The following is a 14369-nucleotide window of genomic DNA, read 5'->3' as shown; positions in this document are numbered from 1 at the left end:
GTTGTCAGCTCTTGAATCAGGTTCCCAAACAAAAGAACTTCTTGATGTAGATGGTTCCTCCGTGATTTTGGAAAATAGAGTTACTAAACTGAACACCATAGGCCATTATGGGGTAAGAATAAACATCCAAATGTGTTGAACATTTCCCTTTGTTAGGGGAGTATTACGCAGATGTTAATTTATAACATGTATTTTCATTTTGTTAACATGCAGAGAACATGTAAAGTATGACAATTTGATACAGATTTCAAGAAAAGTAAGAAAGATGCTTTATTGTATAATTTCAGATTTCAGATGGAGCAACAATTACAGTATTTAAGAAGAAACAAGATATATCAGCTGGTAAAACAAATAACATATTTATATAATATTTTGGATTTTTGAAAATTTGTGGTAATTCTTTGAATTATAATTATAACTGAATTGAATTCAATTCAGAAGTTCATATGAACTGAGAATATAGAACTAATTTTAGATATACAGTAATATAATAAGAACTAAAGAAGAAAAATTAAACATTCTGTTCTCAATATTGGGCAGCTGTATGATATGCTCATTTGCCCAGTCCAGGATTTTAATTCTCTCCAAATCGAACAATATGGAAGACAAATTGAATATTTCATGCCTTGCAAAAATCAACTCCTGGTAAACCCAATTTTGAAAAACTAATTGAAAACTAATTGAGTAAACATTTACTCCCTCCAGATGTTGGGATTACTATTTTCTTATATTTGTAAGCAAGGATCTATTTCCACTTAAATATTAATTGCACCAATTAATAGAAAGGACTTCCATGATTAAAGATCTTACCATCTACATTGGCAGTAATCTGAATAAGAATAAATTTAGCTAACCATGCATGTTTCAGTGCATTTTTCATGAGCATCAGCCTACTTTCTAGGTCATAGCTTGATCTTTATGTTTATCCTCCCCCCCCCCCTCTTCACCATGTTGACCAGATGGAGAATATTCTGAGGACTATTGCCATCTGGTAAGTCAGCTTAATACCTAGTAATTAGTCATTTGTTTAGCTCCTTAATCGCAGCATTTCCATGAACATCTGTGTAAACCTTTCTTATAGATATTACCAGATGCAGAAGCAGCCAAAGAAACCCAGAATGCAAACAATAAAGGAAAACAAAAATTTAAAGTCAAAGAAATGTATCTGACTAAACTTCTCTCTACTAAGGTGACTCCAAGGTTCTATTTCTAATCATAAAAGAATGATTTAATGCTATAATTATTCACTGTATATTCTATTACCTTACAAAATGTCTTGCTTGCATTTGAAGGCTAAAAAGCACTGGGAAAAAGAAGATATGACAAACCTTTTTATTTCATATCTAAAGCAACAGCATTTTGGAAATGCTTTATATATAATTGAATACTGGCATCATTAAGTATATATAATTATGCACTAAATCATAGTTGTGCACATCCATATATATATAAGAAGTCTCCCCCTTTGACTTACATAAATTGAGACTCAATTACACATAGAGCAGCTCTAAGAAGGGCTGCATTCATGACACTTTATCAAATGATTGTGAGGATAAAGTGTGGAGATTGAGGAAAATCACATACACTATATTGCCAAAAGTATTCGCTCACCCATCCACATAATCAGAATCATTTGTTAGCGAATACTTTTGGCAATATAGTGTATATTGTGTCAATCTTCCTAGATGAAAACACACACACACACACACACACAGTGAGTAATGAAATACTTTTTTGTTTTGCCACAGGTTGCTATCCACTCAACTGTTGAAAAGCTCTTTAGAAGCATTTGGAATTTGCCCAACAATAAAGTCCCAGTTGCTATTAAATATTTTTTTGATTTTCTGGATGCTCAGGCTGAAAATAAAAAAATTACAGATCCTGATGTGGTTCATATATGGAAAACCAACAGGTAATTTATGTGCTCACTGTAACTTGGCAACATATAGCAAATTCTTGCTTTTTGGCAGAAAAAGTTGTTTATAGTTCTGGGGGATTATTTAATTTGATTCTGTGATTCCTTAGGAAGTGAACAAGCCTATTAGCTCAGCCACATTCCTCTTCTGTGATTAAAGCTGCTCATGAGGTAACTTGTGGTTGGATGTGTGCATTGGTGTTGGCCTTCTTGAATAAAGGGTATCTCCCTTGGGCCTTGAAGGAAGCTGTTGTGTGTCCTATACTCAAGAAACCATTATGGGGTCCAAAAGTCTGGGCAATTATGCCCTTTTAGGGAAGATGATGGAGAAGGTGGTTGAAGTTCAACTTCAGAGGATCCTGGGAAAACAGTTATTTTGAATACATTTCAGTCAGTTTTCAGGGCACATTTGGTACATAGGTAACATTGTTGCATTTGTTGATGACCAGTGATGAAGCCAATACTGAGGTGGTATATTGATACTGGTGGTTTTTTAAAATTTATCATGCACTTTCGATACCATTGACTATGGTATCCTTTCAGATTCACTCTGAGCATGGGGTGGAAAGCATATTTTACAATTTCCTCTTTTCTCTGCAACTAGTATCAACTGATGTTAATTGGGCAGGACTCGTTAGGTACTACAGGCTCTCTTCCATTCTATAATACATGAAATTGTCATGTTTAACATATACATAAAATTGCTGGGTAAGTTCAACTGTCAGTTTGAGGTCAGGTGTTATCAATCTAATGGTGATAACCAGTTATATATTGACTCTGGATTGGTAAAGTGACACCATTAAAGTCCTAGCCTAATGCCTCCAGCTATATGGATATGGATGGAGTAAACTGATTCAGTCTCAGTCTTGAGAAAACCAAGTGGCTGTTTACTCAAGCCCCTCCCCCACATCAGTGGGATGTACTTCCTCATTTGAGATGGTGTGAAATCTGGGGTTCCTCCTGGACTCTCAGTTCCTGCTTGAAGAGCGTCTAATGCACCAGTTTCCTGAACTATGAGGCCCCTCTGATCGTCACTCCCTAACCAGTCATTTCACAATTAGATTATTATAACATGCTCTGGATTGGACCACCTTTAAAAACCATTCAGAAGCCACAGCTGTTTCAAGAATGCAGCAGCATAAGAAAGTACTTGGCCTGGCTAAAGTTGGCTTTCTGATAGGCTGCTTATCTCCAATTGTTTCTGCCCATCCAGTGTGAACAAGCAAGATGGGTGTGCTTTGAGCCCCAAAGATTAAACAGTGCCATCTTGTGGGGCTGAGAAAGCAGGCTATTTTGTTCCTGTGGAAACTTTTAAAAATCTACGAAACTTCTAAAAACATGGTTGTTCCTCAAAGCCTTTCTTTATGTTAATTGCAGAGGTGGTATTCAACATATTCTGACCAGTTCTGGAGAAGTGGTAGCGGAAATTTTTAGTAGTTTAGAGAACCGGTAAATACCACCTGTCTGGCCCAGTGGTGGGATTCAAATAATTTAACAACCGGTTCTCTGCCCTAATGACCAGCAGGGTAGGTGGGGCTTGGTGGTCATGTGACTCGGTGGGAATGGCCAACTCAACATCACTCACATTGATGGGCGCTTCGCCTTATCTGTTACAATGTAATAAGGGTTAACCAGAGAGGCAGTTTCTGTAAGCAGGGCGATAAAGATGAGGCTAGAAACAACACCAGAATGTTTCCTTCCTGCCCTCCTTACAGGATTAGCCCTGTAAAGTGGAAAAAACAAAATGACATTTCTTCCAATAACCAGTTCTCCAAACTGCTTAGAAAGTTACCAACCCATTCTCCCGAATAGGTGCGAACTGGCTGAATCCCACCACTGGTCTGCCCCTCTGCTGCCTTCTGAGTCCTAGCTGATAAGGAGGAAATGGGGATTTTAAAATAACCTTCCCCTGGAGTGGGGAGGGAATAGAGCCGAGGTGGCGCAGTGGTTAAATGCAGCACTGCAGGCTACTTCAGCTGACTGCAGTTCAGCTGTTCAAATCTCACCGGCTCAGGGTTGACTCAGCCTTCCATCCTTCCGAGGTGGGTAAAATGAGGACCCGGATTGTTGTTGGGGGCAATATGCTGACTCTGTAAACTGCTTAGGGAGGGCTGAAAGCCCTATGAAGCGGTATATAAGTCTAACTGCTATTGCTATTTTACAGTATCCTTTTCCTGCCATGCCCACCAAGCCACACAACGCCTACCAAGCTATGCCCACAGAACCTGTAGTAAAAATTTTTGAATGCCACCACTGGTTTATTGTGTTTGCTGAATAGCTGGCTGTATTGTTCTCCAATCAGCCAGGGTCCCTTTTATTTGTATCTCTAATATTACTCTTTTTAAAATGTGCAAGACATTCAGAATCGCAAAGAAATTGTATGGACTGAATATATACATATATGCATGCATGCATACACACGTAACAATTTCAAAAAGTATTAGCACTGCAGGGGATGTTGAAAATGTGTTCATCAATTGACAATAAAAAAATTATATTACTTTTGGTTAGTCTTTTTTATAGTAAATATTTGCTGATTTTTCCATGAAGGATTTGTATTTAATTATTTCAATATAACTTTTTTAAATATCTTTTTTGTCTAGTCTGCCTCTTCGATTCTGGGTGAATATTCTGAAGAATCCTCAATTTGTCTTTGATATTAAAAAGACTCCACATATAGATGGCTGCCTGTCAGTCATTGCACAAGCATTTATGGATGCATTTTCTCTGTCAGAGCAACATTTGGGAAAGGTAGTGTCTTGTTTTTCATGCATACCAAGAGCCTCTTTTTTAAGTTTCCCAGGAAGGAGGGAGCATATTCAGAAAGGGAGGTGGTGAGACAAGAGGTAGCCCAGTCTGGAATTGGATGGGAGACAGAGGAAGAGAGTTAGGAGTCACTCCCTAGCATCTTGTTAGTATAATAGTAGTAAGGCTTCAGTCTAGCAAAATTCTGTCCATTGTTTGTAAGCAAATAAACAACTGAATTCTGGCTGAATTAATATTTGTCATTCTTTGGCTTAGCCTGACAGAGGAATTCTTGGTGCTCTTTGAGTTTGGTTGTTTGCTTGCAGACATTTCATTGCCCAACTAGGTAGCATCATGAGTACTAATTAGTGTGGATTTTGCAAGCAAACAACCAAGCTCAGAGAGAACCCAGGATTAAAAAGTAAGTCCTGTTAGTTTGTCTAGGACTAACTTTCAGATAAGTAAATTAACAGGATTATAGTCTTCCAAGAACTGCACTATTCCTATTGAAAATGGTCATTTCATCTTTAAATGTGACTCACTGAAAAAATATTTCCTGATCCATGTCCACATTCTTTTGGGAACATAGCTTCATATCTTCTATGTCCATAGTGTTCTAGAATAGCTTCATAACATGCACAGAGGAATGTATTAGCTTCACAAACTAGCTTCTTGGATATGATGTCTGCTAGATTAGGATCACTCGGGATGTTATCTAGCCAGTTTGGGTGAACAAATTATTATTTTTTCCCAATTACCAGAAAACTGTGATAATTTTGCACGAATTGCTCTAAAATCTTGCGATTATAAGTTTGAGAAGGGGCTACATTTAGCACAAGCAAAGTTGGCTTTTATAAGAGAAGACTCATAGGCAGGCAGGTGCCCAGAGGACAAATGGGGGTGGTGGTGGTGTTTGCGGTCAGAAATTGGGATCAAATGCAAAAGCCTTTTTCTTCTAGAGCTGATCAACTGCCCTATCTTTCCTTTGTGTCCTGAAAAGGACCCCATGCTGGCTTTCTGAGCTCCCCAGTTCTTTTATCTCTGTTCCTAGGAAAGTTTTGATGCATCTGTCAACAACCAGGCATGTATTTGCCTGTTCTGGCTGGAAGGCTATATTCCTTTGACGCTGGTGGCCCTGATGTCCCATAAGACACTTTTCCTAAAATGTTGTACTCAAGAAATTTCAGAGAATGGTTGTAAACCTGCAAATAGTCTGTTATGTCCACCAAGATTGCCTGACATGACTGATGACCATAACGCATTGTTCCCTAATTTTAACAACACGGGGGTTCACTAACAAATGAGGCATCTTGCTAACTTTTATGGTATGTTTTTTCTTCTTCCTCCTCAAAGGAAGCACCAACAAATAAACTTCTGTATGCTAAGGATATACCACTCTATAAAGAGGAAGTTAAAGCTTTCTATAAAGCAATAAAGGATTTGCCTCCACTGCCCAGAGCAGAGCTGGAAGAATTTTTAATTCTGGAATCACAGGTATCGGTCAATTATTTCTGCTGTAGTTGGAATTTAAACGTATATTGAAAATGGAGCTGTGTCTTACTGTATTTAAAGGACAGTTCCCATTAATGGATTTATTCAGACACATATCAAAGGTTCCAGCAATATTTTCCATTGTCTTTTTATATTTACTTGTAATCATTATTTACAATTTTATGTGCTATGGATAATAATAATGGTATTATTATTATTATTATTAATAATAATAATAATAGTAATAGTAACATCTATTAATCGAAGTAAAGAACAAAAATCTATTGACGGTCCAACAGACGAAACAAGAATACAGAAAAGATGTGATAAAATCAAGAATGGAGAGTTGGCAGAACAAAGCACTGCATGGCCAATTTCTGGAAAAAATAAAAGATAAAGTGAACAGTGAACAAACTTGGTTATGGTTAACAGCAGGTACATTAAAGAAAGAAACAGAGTCACTAATCCTGGCTGTGCAATAGCAATAGCAATAGCAATAGCAGTAGACTTATATACCGCTTCATAGGGCTTTCAGCCCTCTCTAAGCGGTTTACAGAGAGTCAGCATATTGCCCCCAACAATCCGGGTCCTCATTTTACCCACCTCGGAAGGATGGAAGGCTGAGTCAACCCTGAGCCGGTGAGATTTGAACCGCTGAACTGCTGATCTAGCAGTAGCCTGCAGTGCTGCATTTAACCACTGCGCCACCTCGGCTCATAGAACAAGCTATCCGCACAAATGCCATTAAGGCCAAAATCGAAAAAATCCTCTGATGATGCCAAATGCAGACTTTGCAAAGAAGCTGATGAAACTGTTGATCACATACTCAGCTGCTGTAAAAAAATCGCGCAGACTGATTATAAATTGCGGCACAATTCAGTAGCACAAATGATCCATTGGAATTTCTGCAAAAATTATTATATTAAAATAGCAACAAACTGGTGGGAACATCAGCCTGAAAAAGTCACCAAAAATCACATGGTCAAGATCTTGTGGGATTTCCATATACAAACGGATAAAATACTGGAGCATAATACACCAGACATCACACTGGTTGAGAAAAATAAGGTCACAATCATAGACATCGCAATACCAGGTGATAGCAAGGTCGCCGACATGAAAAAATCGAAAATACTAGGACTTAAAAATCGAAATTCAACGACTATGGCACAAACCAGCAGTGGTAATTCCAGTGGTAATCGGCACACCGGGTGCTATTCCAAAAGCACTGGAATTACAGTTAAAACAGTTAAAAATTGACAAAATCACCATCAGTCAAATGCAAAAAACCGCACTGCTTGGATCTGCACGCATATTACGAAAATACGTTATGATGTCCTAGGCCCCTGGATGGGGCCCAACTAGTAACCAATGCCAAATCCGGCAAAACAACTGGCCACTGTGATACAATTGTATAATAATAATAATAGAAAAATAGAAATTCAACGATTATGGCATAAACCAGCAGTGGTAATTCCAGTGGTAATTGGCACACTGGGTGCTATTCCAAAAGCCGGCGAAACAACTGGCCACTGTGATACAATTGTATAATAATAGTATCTTTAAATATAAACAGTTTCTCAAACTTTTTTTTTCTAGAAACATGAAAATGAGTTTAATGAGGCTGAGGCTTTGAATAAAATTTACCAATACATAGCAAGATACTTTGATAAGGTAAGAGTCTTAATCATCTAGCATGGCTAGTTGTGGGCTACTGAATGGCATAGCCATAGAATGGCTCAGACACATTCTAATTAGGGAAGAGAGTGGTTACTGTATTAGCAATGCACATATGTAGGCAATTTTCAACTCTACAATTCCTGTGTGCACTGGCAGTTAGGACAGGGGAGGAGGGGAGGAACTGGACAGAAAGTAACTGAAAGTGAATAAACTGTCCCTTAAGGATTAATAACTCATATAGATTAATGACCCTGAAGCAATAGGTTGTGATCCTTTTTATGACTGAGTTCCTGTGCTCTATTTCTATATATCTACATATATTCCTATTCTGTTCTGTTCTATTCTATTCTACTCTACCTCTACCCTACTCTATTTTCTATTCTACTCCAGGCACCTTGCATTTTATTCTTAAGGCCAGTGCTTGACAGAGTCAAGGCATGTGAGGTAGATTAACTACTAGACTAACTTAATCTAGTTAGTTTCCAAATGAGCTGAATATCACATTTTTTTCATGATCTCAAAAGCATGTTATATCTGGCTGGCAGGTAATGAAAATGTTTTAGCACTCAATATGGCAGTATTTATAATTGAATAGTTGATTCCGCTTGATTATTGAAGTTGGAGTTTTTCTGCTTTTAACACATATACAACATAGATCTATTGCTTTTCGAGTTGTATTTACAGAAACACTTGTGACTTTAATTGAGGTTGCTAGTGCCAACAGAAGTGTTCATCTTGTGATTAATAATAACTTGCCAAAGAAGATGCAAAAATAGCCTGGCTTTAGAAGGAATGGTTACTTAAGCAGAGCTTACTTTTTAACATTGGGGGGAAATGTTATTTTTAAATAAACAAAATAAGCATACATCCCTTTGTTCTCATAGATACTGAATAAATTAGAGACAGAACGAGGATTGGAAGAAGCTCAACAGCAACTGTTAAATATAAAAAGTTTAATGGATGAAAAGAAAAAATGCAAATGGGCTTAGGAATTTAATTTTATAATTGCTGCTGTTATGGAACCAAATTCAAAATATTGGCCAATTAATTCTGTCCACACAATCAACAACGGATGCCCTCAGATTGGAACAGACATTTTCAGATGTGTCAACAAAGTGGAACCTGGACTGTGATGTATATCTGACTGCTGCTGGCATCTGAAGCAATCTCTCTATGCAGATCTTCCCTCCTATACAGATACAATCAAGTATTTTTTTGCATTAAAAACAACCTTAAATACAGATCTTATATAAACAAACTGGTTGAGTTTAGTTCACAAATTTATCTAATTTCTATGCTGTCACTGAGCAGCAATTTATGTGCCTTAAAAGACATCTCAGTTGGTTTCTGATAAGCACAAATATATTTTCTTGTTATTCATAGTCTGAGCATCAAAATTAGAGAACTTTCAACTGCTACATGGTTTTATAACGAAGTGCAGATTTTTAACTTCCTCCAATTAGTTGCACATTGTGGCAAAACTAAAAGTGATGTGGGACTGAAATGGACGGGAAGATTTCCACCCAGCACATTGATACAGCAATGCAATTCACCTCTTGATAACATCAGTTTCATATCCAGCTCTATCGCTGAAAATGTCATGGACGTATCCATGTAAGTTTCTTGACATGATAATGAAAGGGTTTGCAAAAGACAGTTTCCTTATCTTTCGAACACAAATCTACACTTCAAAATTCTTCCATCACTGTATCTGCAATTTTTAAAAATGTAGCTGGCAGCCTTTCCCATCTGTATTTTCATTAGTATATTGTACTGTAGCATTGTAAATATAAGGGCAAAAATGAAATTTACAAAGAGGGTTTTTTAATAACTGAAGATTCATAAATGTATCATAATTTTATTATTGACTATAAAGTAAATATGAATGAGGGCATCAAGTAGATGTAGGCTCTTCCACTCAGCGTCTATGCCTTCCCTGAAATTGGAATATCAATTTTCTCAGCTATATTTTATAGGGCCCTGCAGTGTCTGCATTTGAAGGAAAAAGCATATTATCTGCAACTCCTTCAGGAAGTTGTATCTTTTCCTGGGATTGGGGTGGTGCACCAAAGTTATACCAGAATCCAAGGAATAGATAGGTTTGGTGTAAGGAGTGCTATATACACACTCTAAACCATGGGTGCCAAACACGCAACATCACATCATCATGTGATGTATTATGACTCCCCCCCCTTCGCTAAACCAGAGGTGGGCATGGCCAGTGCGTGACACATCCATCCTGTGGGCTCAGAGTTTGACACCCCTGCTCTAGAGTCTCTCCTTGCCTTCAAATATAAATGCTCTAATATTGAGATTTCCTTGGTTGCCTATCACATCCTGTTCAGAGTAATTTTTACAGGCAACACATCAGCAGAAAAACTTAAAAGTGCCTCAAATAGCAGGTTTTGGTCCGATTACTTCTTGCTAGGAAAATTCTAATGACATTGGCAAGATTAACTAGCCATTATAGGCTGAGGATTCTCTATGGCGAAGGTGCAGAACTTTGGCAACTTTTAGACTTGTGGATTCCAACTCCCCAAATTCCCAAGCCAGTATGGTTAGCTTGCTCTGCAATATACAAATAGATGTGTTCTAATACAGGGATCCCCAACTCCCGGGCTGCAGACTAGTACCAGTCCTCAGCCCGTTGGAAACTGGGCAGCGCAAACAGTAGGCGAGCACATGAAGCTTTATTTGCGCATGTACGGAATTAAGTTGCGTGCTTGAAACCATCCCAGGCTGCCATTGCCAGTCTGTGAAACCAAAAAGGTTGAGACCACTGTTCCAATAGATAGGAAAATGGAGGAAAAAGCTATTTTTACATTGTTTCTTCTAAGGTGTAGACAGATAGAGAAGAGACCTGTAATATTTTTCACTAAATACATTTATGTAAAAATAAAAAACAAAGCATTAAGCCGATATTGTTTTTTCCTTTTTTCAGAAAATGTTTTACATCATATGGAAAGTAGATTTTAGAAAATTAAAAGAATATTATGCATAATGTGATGTATTTACCAACAGGTGCTGAACATTTCTCCCCAAAATAATTACCTATTAATTATTGGATGAGTAACATAGAAATGAGCGAAGCATACAACTGAATGTTACGTAGCATGGATGTCTCTGAAGGTTAGACCAGAGCTTTCCAAACTAAATCTGTTCAGAAATTATACAATGAATTTGTATGTTCCCATCACACAATTAAAATGATTACATTGGGATCAGAGTTGGGCAAGAAATAAGTATAACATTTTAAAAAGTTAACATTTAGTTTTGATATCAAATAAAACCATAATAAAACTATACAAGAGGGTTTCTTTGAAAATAAGCAATCCCTCCCTCCCCACACTTACAGCTGTATTTTTAACGGGAAAGGGAAGGACTTGCTGACTTTACTTCCTGAATTCAGTTTCATTTTGAAGAGAATTACTCTTATTCAGCAGTCAGGAAGGAAAGGGGGTGATGGTGGTTCTAAACCAGCTTGAATTAAACACTTGCACAACACTGACAGATGTAAGTCGCTTTCAGAATATCTGCCAGTTATTGTGCCCAGGCACGAGGGCTGCTCTTTTGAAGGGCAAAATGGTGATGATGGTGCTTGTGAAACAAAATAGATATATGAAAAAGAACACTCGGGCTTCTTATTTGTCAGGCATCACAGAGTTGCTTTGCTTTCAGTAAACTATTAAGCCTACTCAAAAAAGGTATGGGATTCCAAGTGGGATTTCCAAAAAATGATCCCTCTGCCCCATCTTCGTTCCTTTTTCTCATCCTAATTTGGAATTCTTTTCAGTTGTTTTCCTATTTTTTTTATTTCCCCAACAGCTACTCTTTCCTGAATTGTCATGCTGTTGTTTTTTTTTTAATATTCCATTTCCACTGGCAAATGTGTGTATGTGTGTATGTGTGTGTGTATGTGTGTATGTGTGTATGTGTGTGTGTATGTATGTGTGTATATATATATATATATATATATATATATATATATATATATATATGCATACATACATACATACATACACATACATACATACATACATTTATGTTAATCTGCGTGAAAGTGGTTTGTGCATGCAGAAAGGATCAGTATTGTAAGTGGAGCACTTTATTTCATTTTGATCAGTAGTTATTAATGTGGGAAGCAGGGATTGTATTCATTTATGGGGAAAATCATTTCCAATAAATATGTACATATGGAGCATAGGGTGCGGGTGGGGAATGTCTAGGGCTGGTTTTAGCTGGATTTTGTACACAGGATTTTAAAAAGTTCTTTGAAAATTGCAGTGTATTTATTGTGTATTGCATTATTGAGAAGAACTACTGAAATAAAATATTTCTGACAATCTCTGAAAACAAATTTTAGCATTCCTACCGTAAATGTATAAAACAATTTAAATTTATTTTAAAATTTATAGATGCATATAGTTCCAATCTATTAAAGTAACTGTTTACAAGTATAAATGGAGTTGGAAAATATATTGTATGAACATGTAAAATGTTTCATTTCACATATATAAATTGTGATGTTTGTTTTTGTTTGATTTGAAACTTTAGTATATGTTCTAGTTTTTCAAGAAAATCAATGTGAAAACAAGTATAGCATTTTTAAATGGGCAGATAGTTTAGAAATGTGTTTTTTTTTTAACAGAAATCAATTTTATTCCAGAATTATAATTTTCAAAACTGGAAAAAAATAAACTTCAAAACTTTAATCAATCAACCAGAATGGTATTTGTGTATTTATTTGTGTGTTCTCTCTAGTGAGAACACAAAGTGGCTAACAATTGTTTTGAAAAATATCAGAAGTTAACACATTAAATTTGCATTAAAATTGCTTAAAATGAAGATTTACAGTTCTTAAGTTTGAAGAGAATGGAAGATAACTAAATTCTGAAGGAAATGTTGGACAAACAAGAAAAGTCCTCTTCCATATGTGACATGATCCAGAAAGCAAAAAAAAAAAAAAAAAGCCTTTTTAGCAACTTAGCACCCCCCAAAGTTTGGAAAAAATGACCCATCAGAAAGTCGGACCCTAGGCTACTTAGGCCATAAAAATTAATATTACTACTATCAATTCCACATGGTACATCACAAATTTTTGGTTTCTGTATCATAAATTATCTATGTGTCAAATTGTGCAATTACTTCATCCATTCATCTTTTCAAGTATAATCCTAAAATGTTGGGATCAAGGTGCTGACCAAAGGTAGATAGCTCGTGAATGGACACTCAGTATAATTGGGTAAATTCAGCCTTCACGTAGGAATCTAGTAATATTCTTTGGGGGGAGATTGTAAACCTATACAAATACTCTGAATCCAGTTTTATATTTCCAGTAGCATGAGCATGACTGAATATATGTTCAGCTTAATGTCCATCTTTACGCCTATTACATTTATTTATTTATTTATTTATCATATGACATACTATGTCCGTGAACTCTACAAATGCTAGACACAATGTAGTCCTGACAGCCTAAATTTCTAGTTCATTCTCTTTGGCGCTTGCATGCCTGTCCTTGCTGCATCCTACGGGGACAAACTAGCTTACAGTAATTGACTAGCAGTGCTCAGGTTGCTGGCTCTTCTGGGATCCTCTGCGGTTTTCACCTTGCTTTGCCTCATGTTGCATTGCCTAGAGTCTGACCAGCTCCAACACCAGCTTCCGTTCTCTGCATATGAGGACCTAGCTAGGTTTTTCCCACTGAAGTGGTATCCATTTATCCACTCATAATATTGCATGCTTTCGAAGTGCCAAGTGGCAGGAGCCAGGGAGTGAGCGGTGGGAGAGCTGGGCTCGAACCACCGGAGTGCAGGCTATTTGGTCAACAATTCTAACATCATTAAGGCACATCCCCATGCCTATTACTGAACTTAAGCAATATTCAATGGTACTTACTGCTTCCTTGGAGTTCCAGTGGCATTGATATTATTGATGGCACCTCATTTGAGACTTCCAGAATTCCAGCACTTATATGTAGATACTGAACTGTACACATGATAAGACAAAACTCTACGAGATTCCGTGTCAACCAGTGATCTCTTAAAATTACTGTCTGGAATCAGTCCAATTGTTGGAGCCAAAATAGTGCCTCAGGGCCAATCCTGCCAAGTGGTCCATAGATTATTGTGAAAGGTGACATCAAAAGCTGCTAGGAAGTGCAAAGGGCTAATGTGGTTCTTGAGACAGAACAGCGTGCTTAGAAACAATATATACCATATATATATATATCCTATCACTTTTCAATTAACAATGGTTCAAAATTACAATAGCTTCTGAAAAAGTTACTTGTGATCTATCCTCAAAATTACGAGTGTCACACTAATCTCTATCACAATTTGGATGCTGGGAACCAGCTTGCATGTACGATGGTTACAGTGAGTTGCTGTCATGTAATGGAAATTTGCAATTTTTCCGCTTCCAACAAGCAAAGTCAATTGGGAAGTAGACTTTGCTTAATGATCACATGATTTACCACAGTAAAAATGATTGTTAAATTGTTTCTAGTCACATGATTTTATTTGAAATCACACCAATT

The 14369-nt window shown here is 37.0% G+C and overlaps 1 protein-coding gene across 1 annotated transcript in view; it reads left to right on the top strand.

The window, feature by feature from the left end:
* The window catches only part of PLXNC1 (plexin C1), a 71899-nt gene extending 60457 nt beyond the window's left edge, over positions 1–11442 (top strand). Inside the window, exons 23-31 of the mRNA XM_032221567.1 lie at positions 9–112; positions 288–342; positions 960–991; positions 1082–1189; positions 1749–1912; positions 4519–4666; positions 6014–6154; positions 7751–7825; positions 8716–11442. Of these exons, the coding sequence (XP_032077458.1) occupies positions 9–112; positions 288–342; positions 960–991; positions 1082–1189; positions 1749–1912; positions 4519–4666; positions 6014–6154; positions 7751–7825; positions 8716–8820 (932 nt within the window). The 3' untranslated portion in view covers positions 8821–11442. The remainder of the gene's footprint in view (positions 1–8; positions 113–287; positions 343–959; positions 992–1081; positions 1190–1748; positions 1913–4518; positions 4667–6013; positions 6155–7750; positions 7826–8715) is intronic.
* Positions 11443–14369: the final 2927 nt, after the last annotated feature.

This window comes from Thamnophis elegans, chromosome 7 (assembly GCF_009769535.1).
Source record: "Thamnophis elegans isolate rThaEle1 chromosome 7, rThaEle1.pri, whole genome shotgun sequence".
NCBI classification, from domain to species: domain Eukaryota; kingdom Metazoa; phylum Chordata; class Lepidosauria; order Squamata; family Colubridae; genus Thamnophis; species Thamnophis elegans.
The sequence above is the reverse complement of the archived record's forward strand: the minus strand, read 5'-3'. Positions and strand labels throughout refer to the sequence as shown.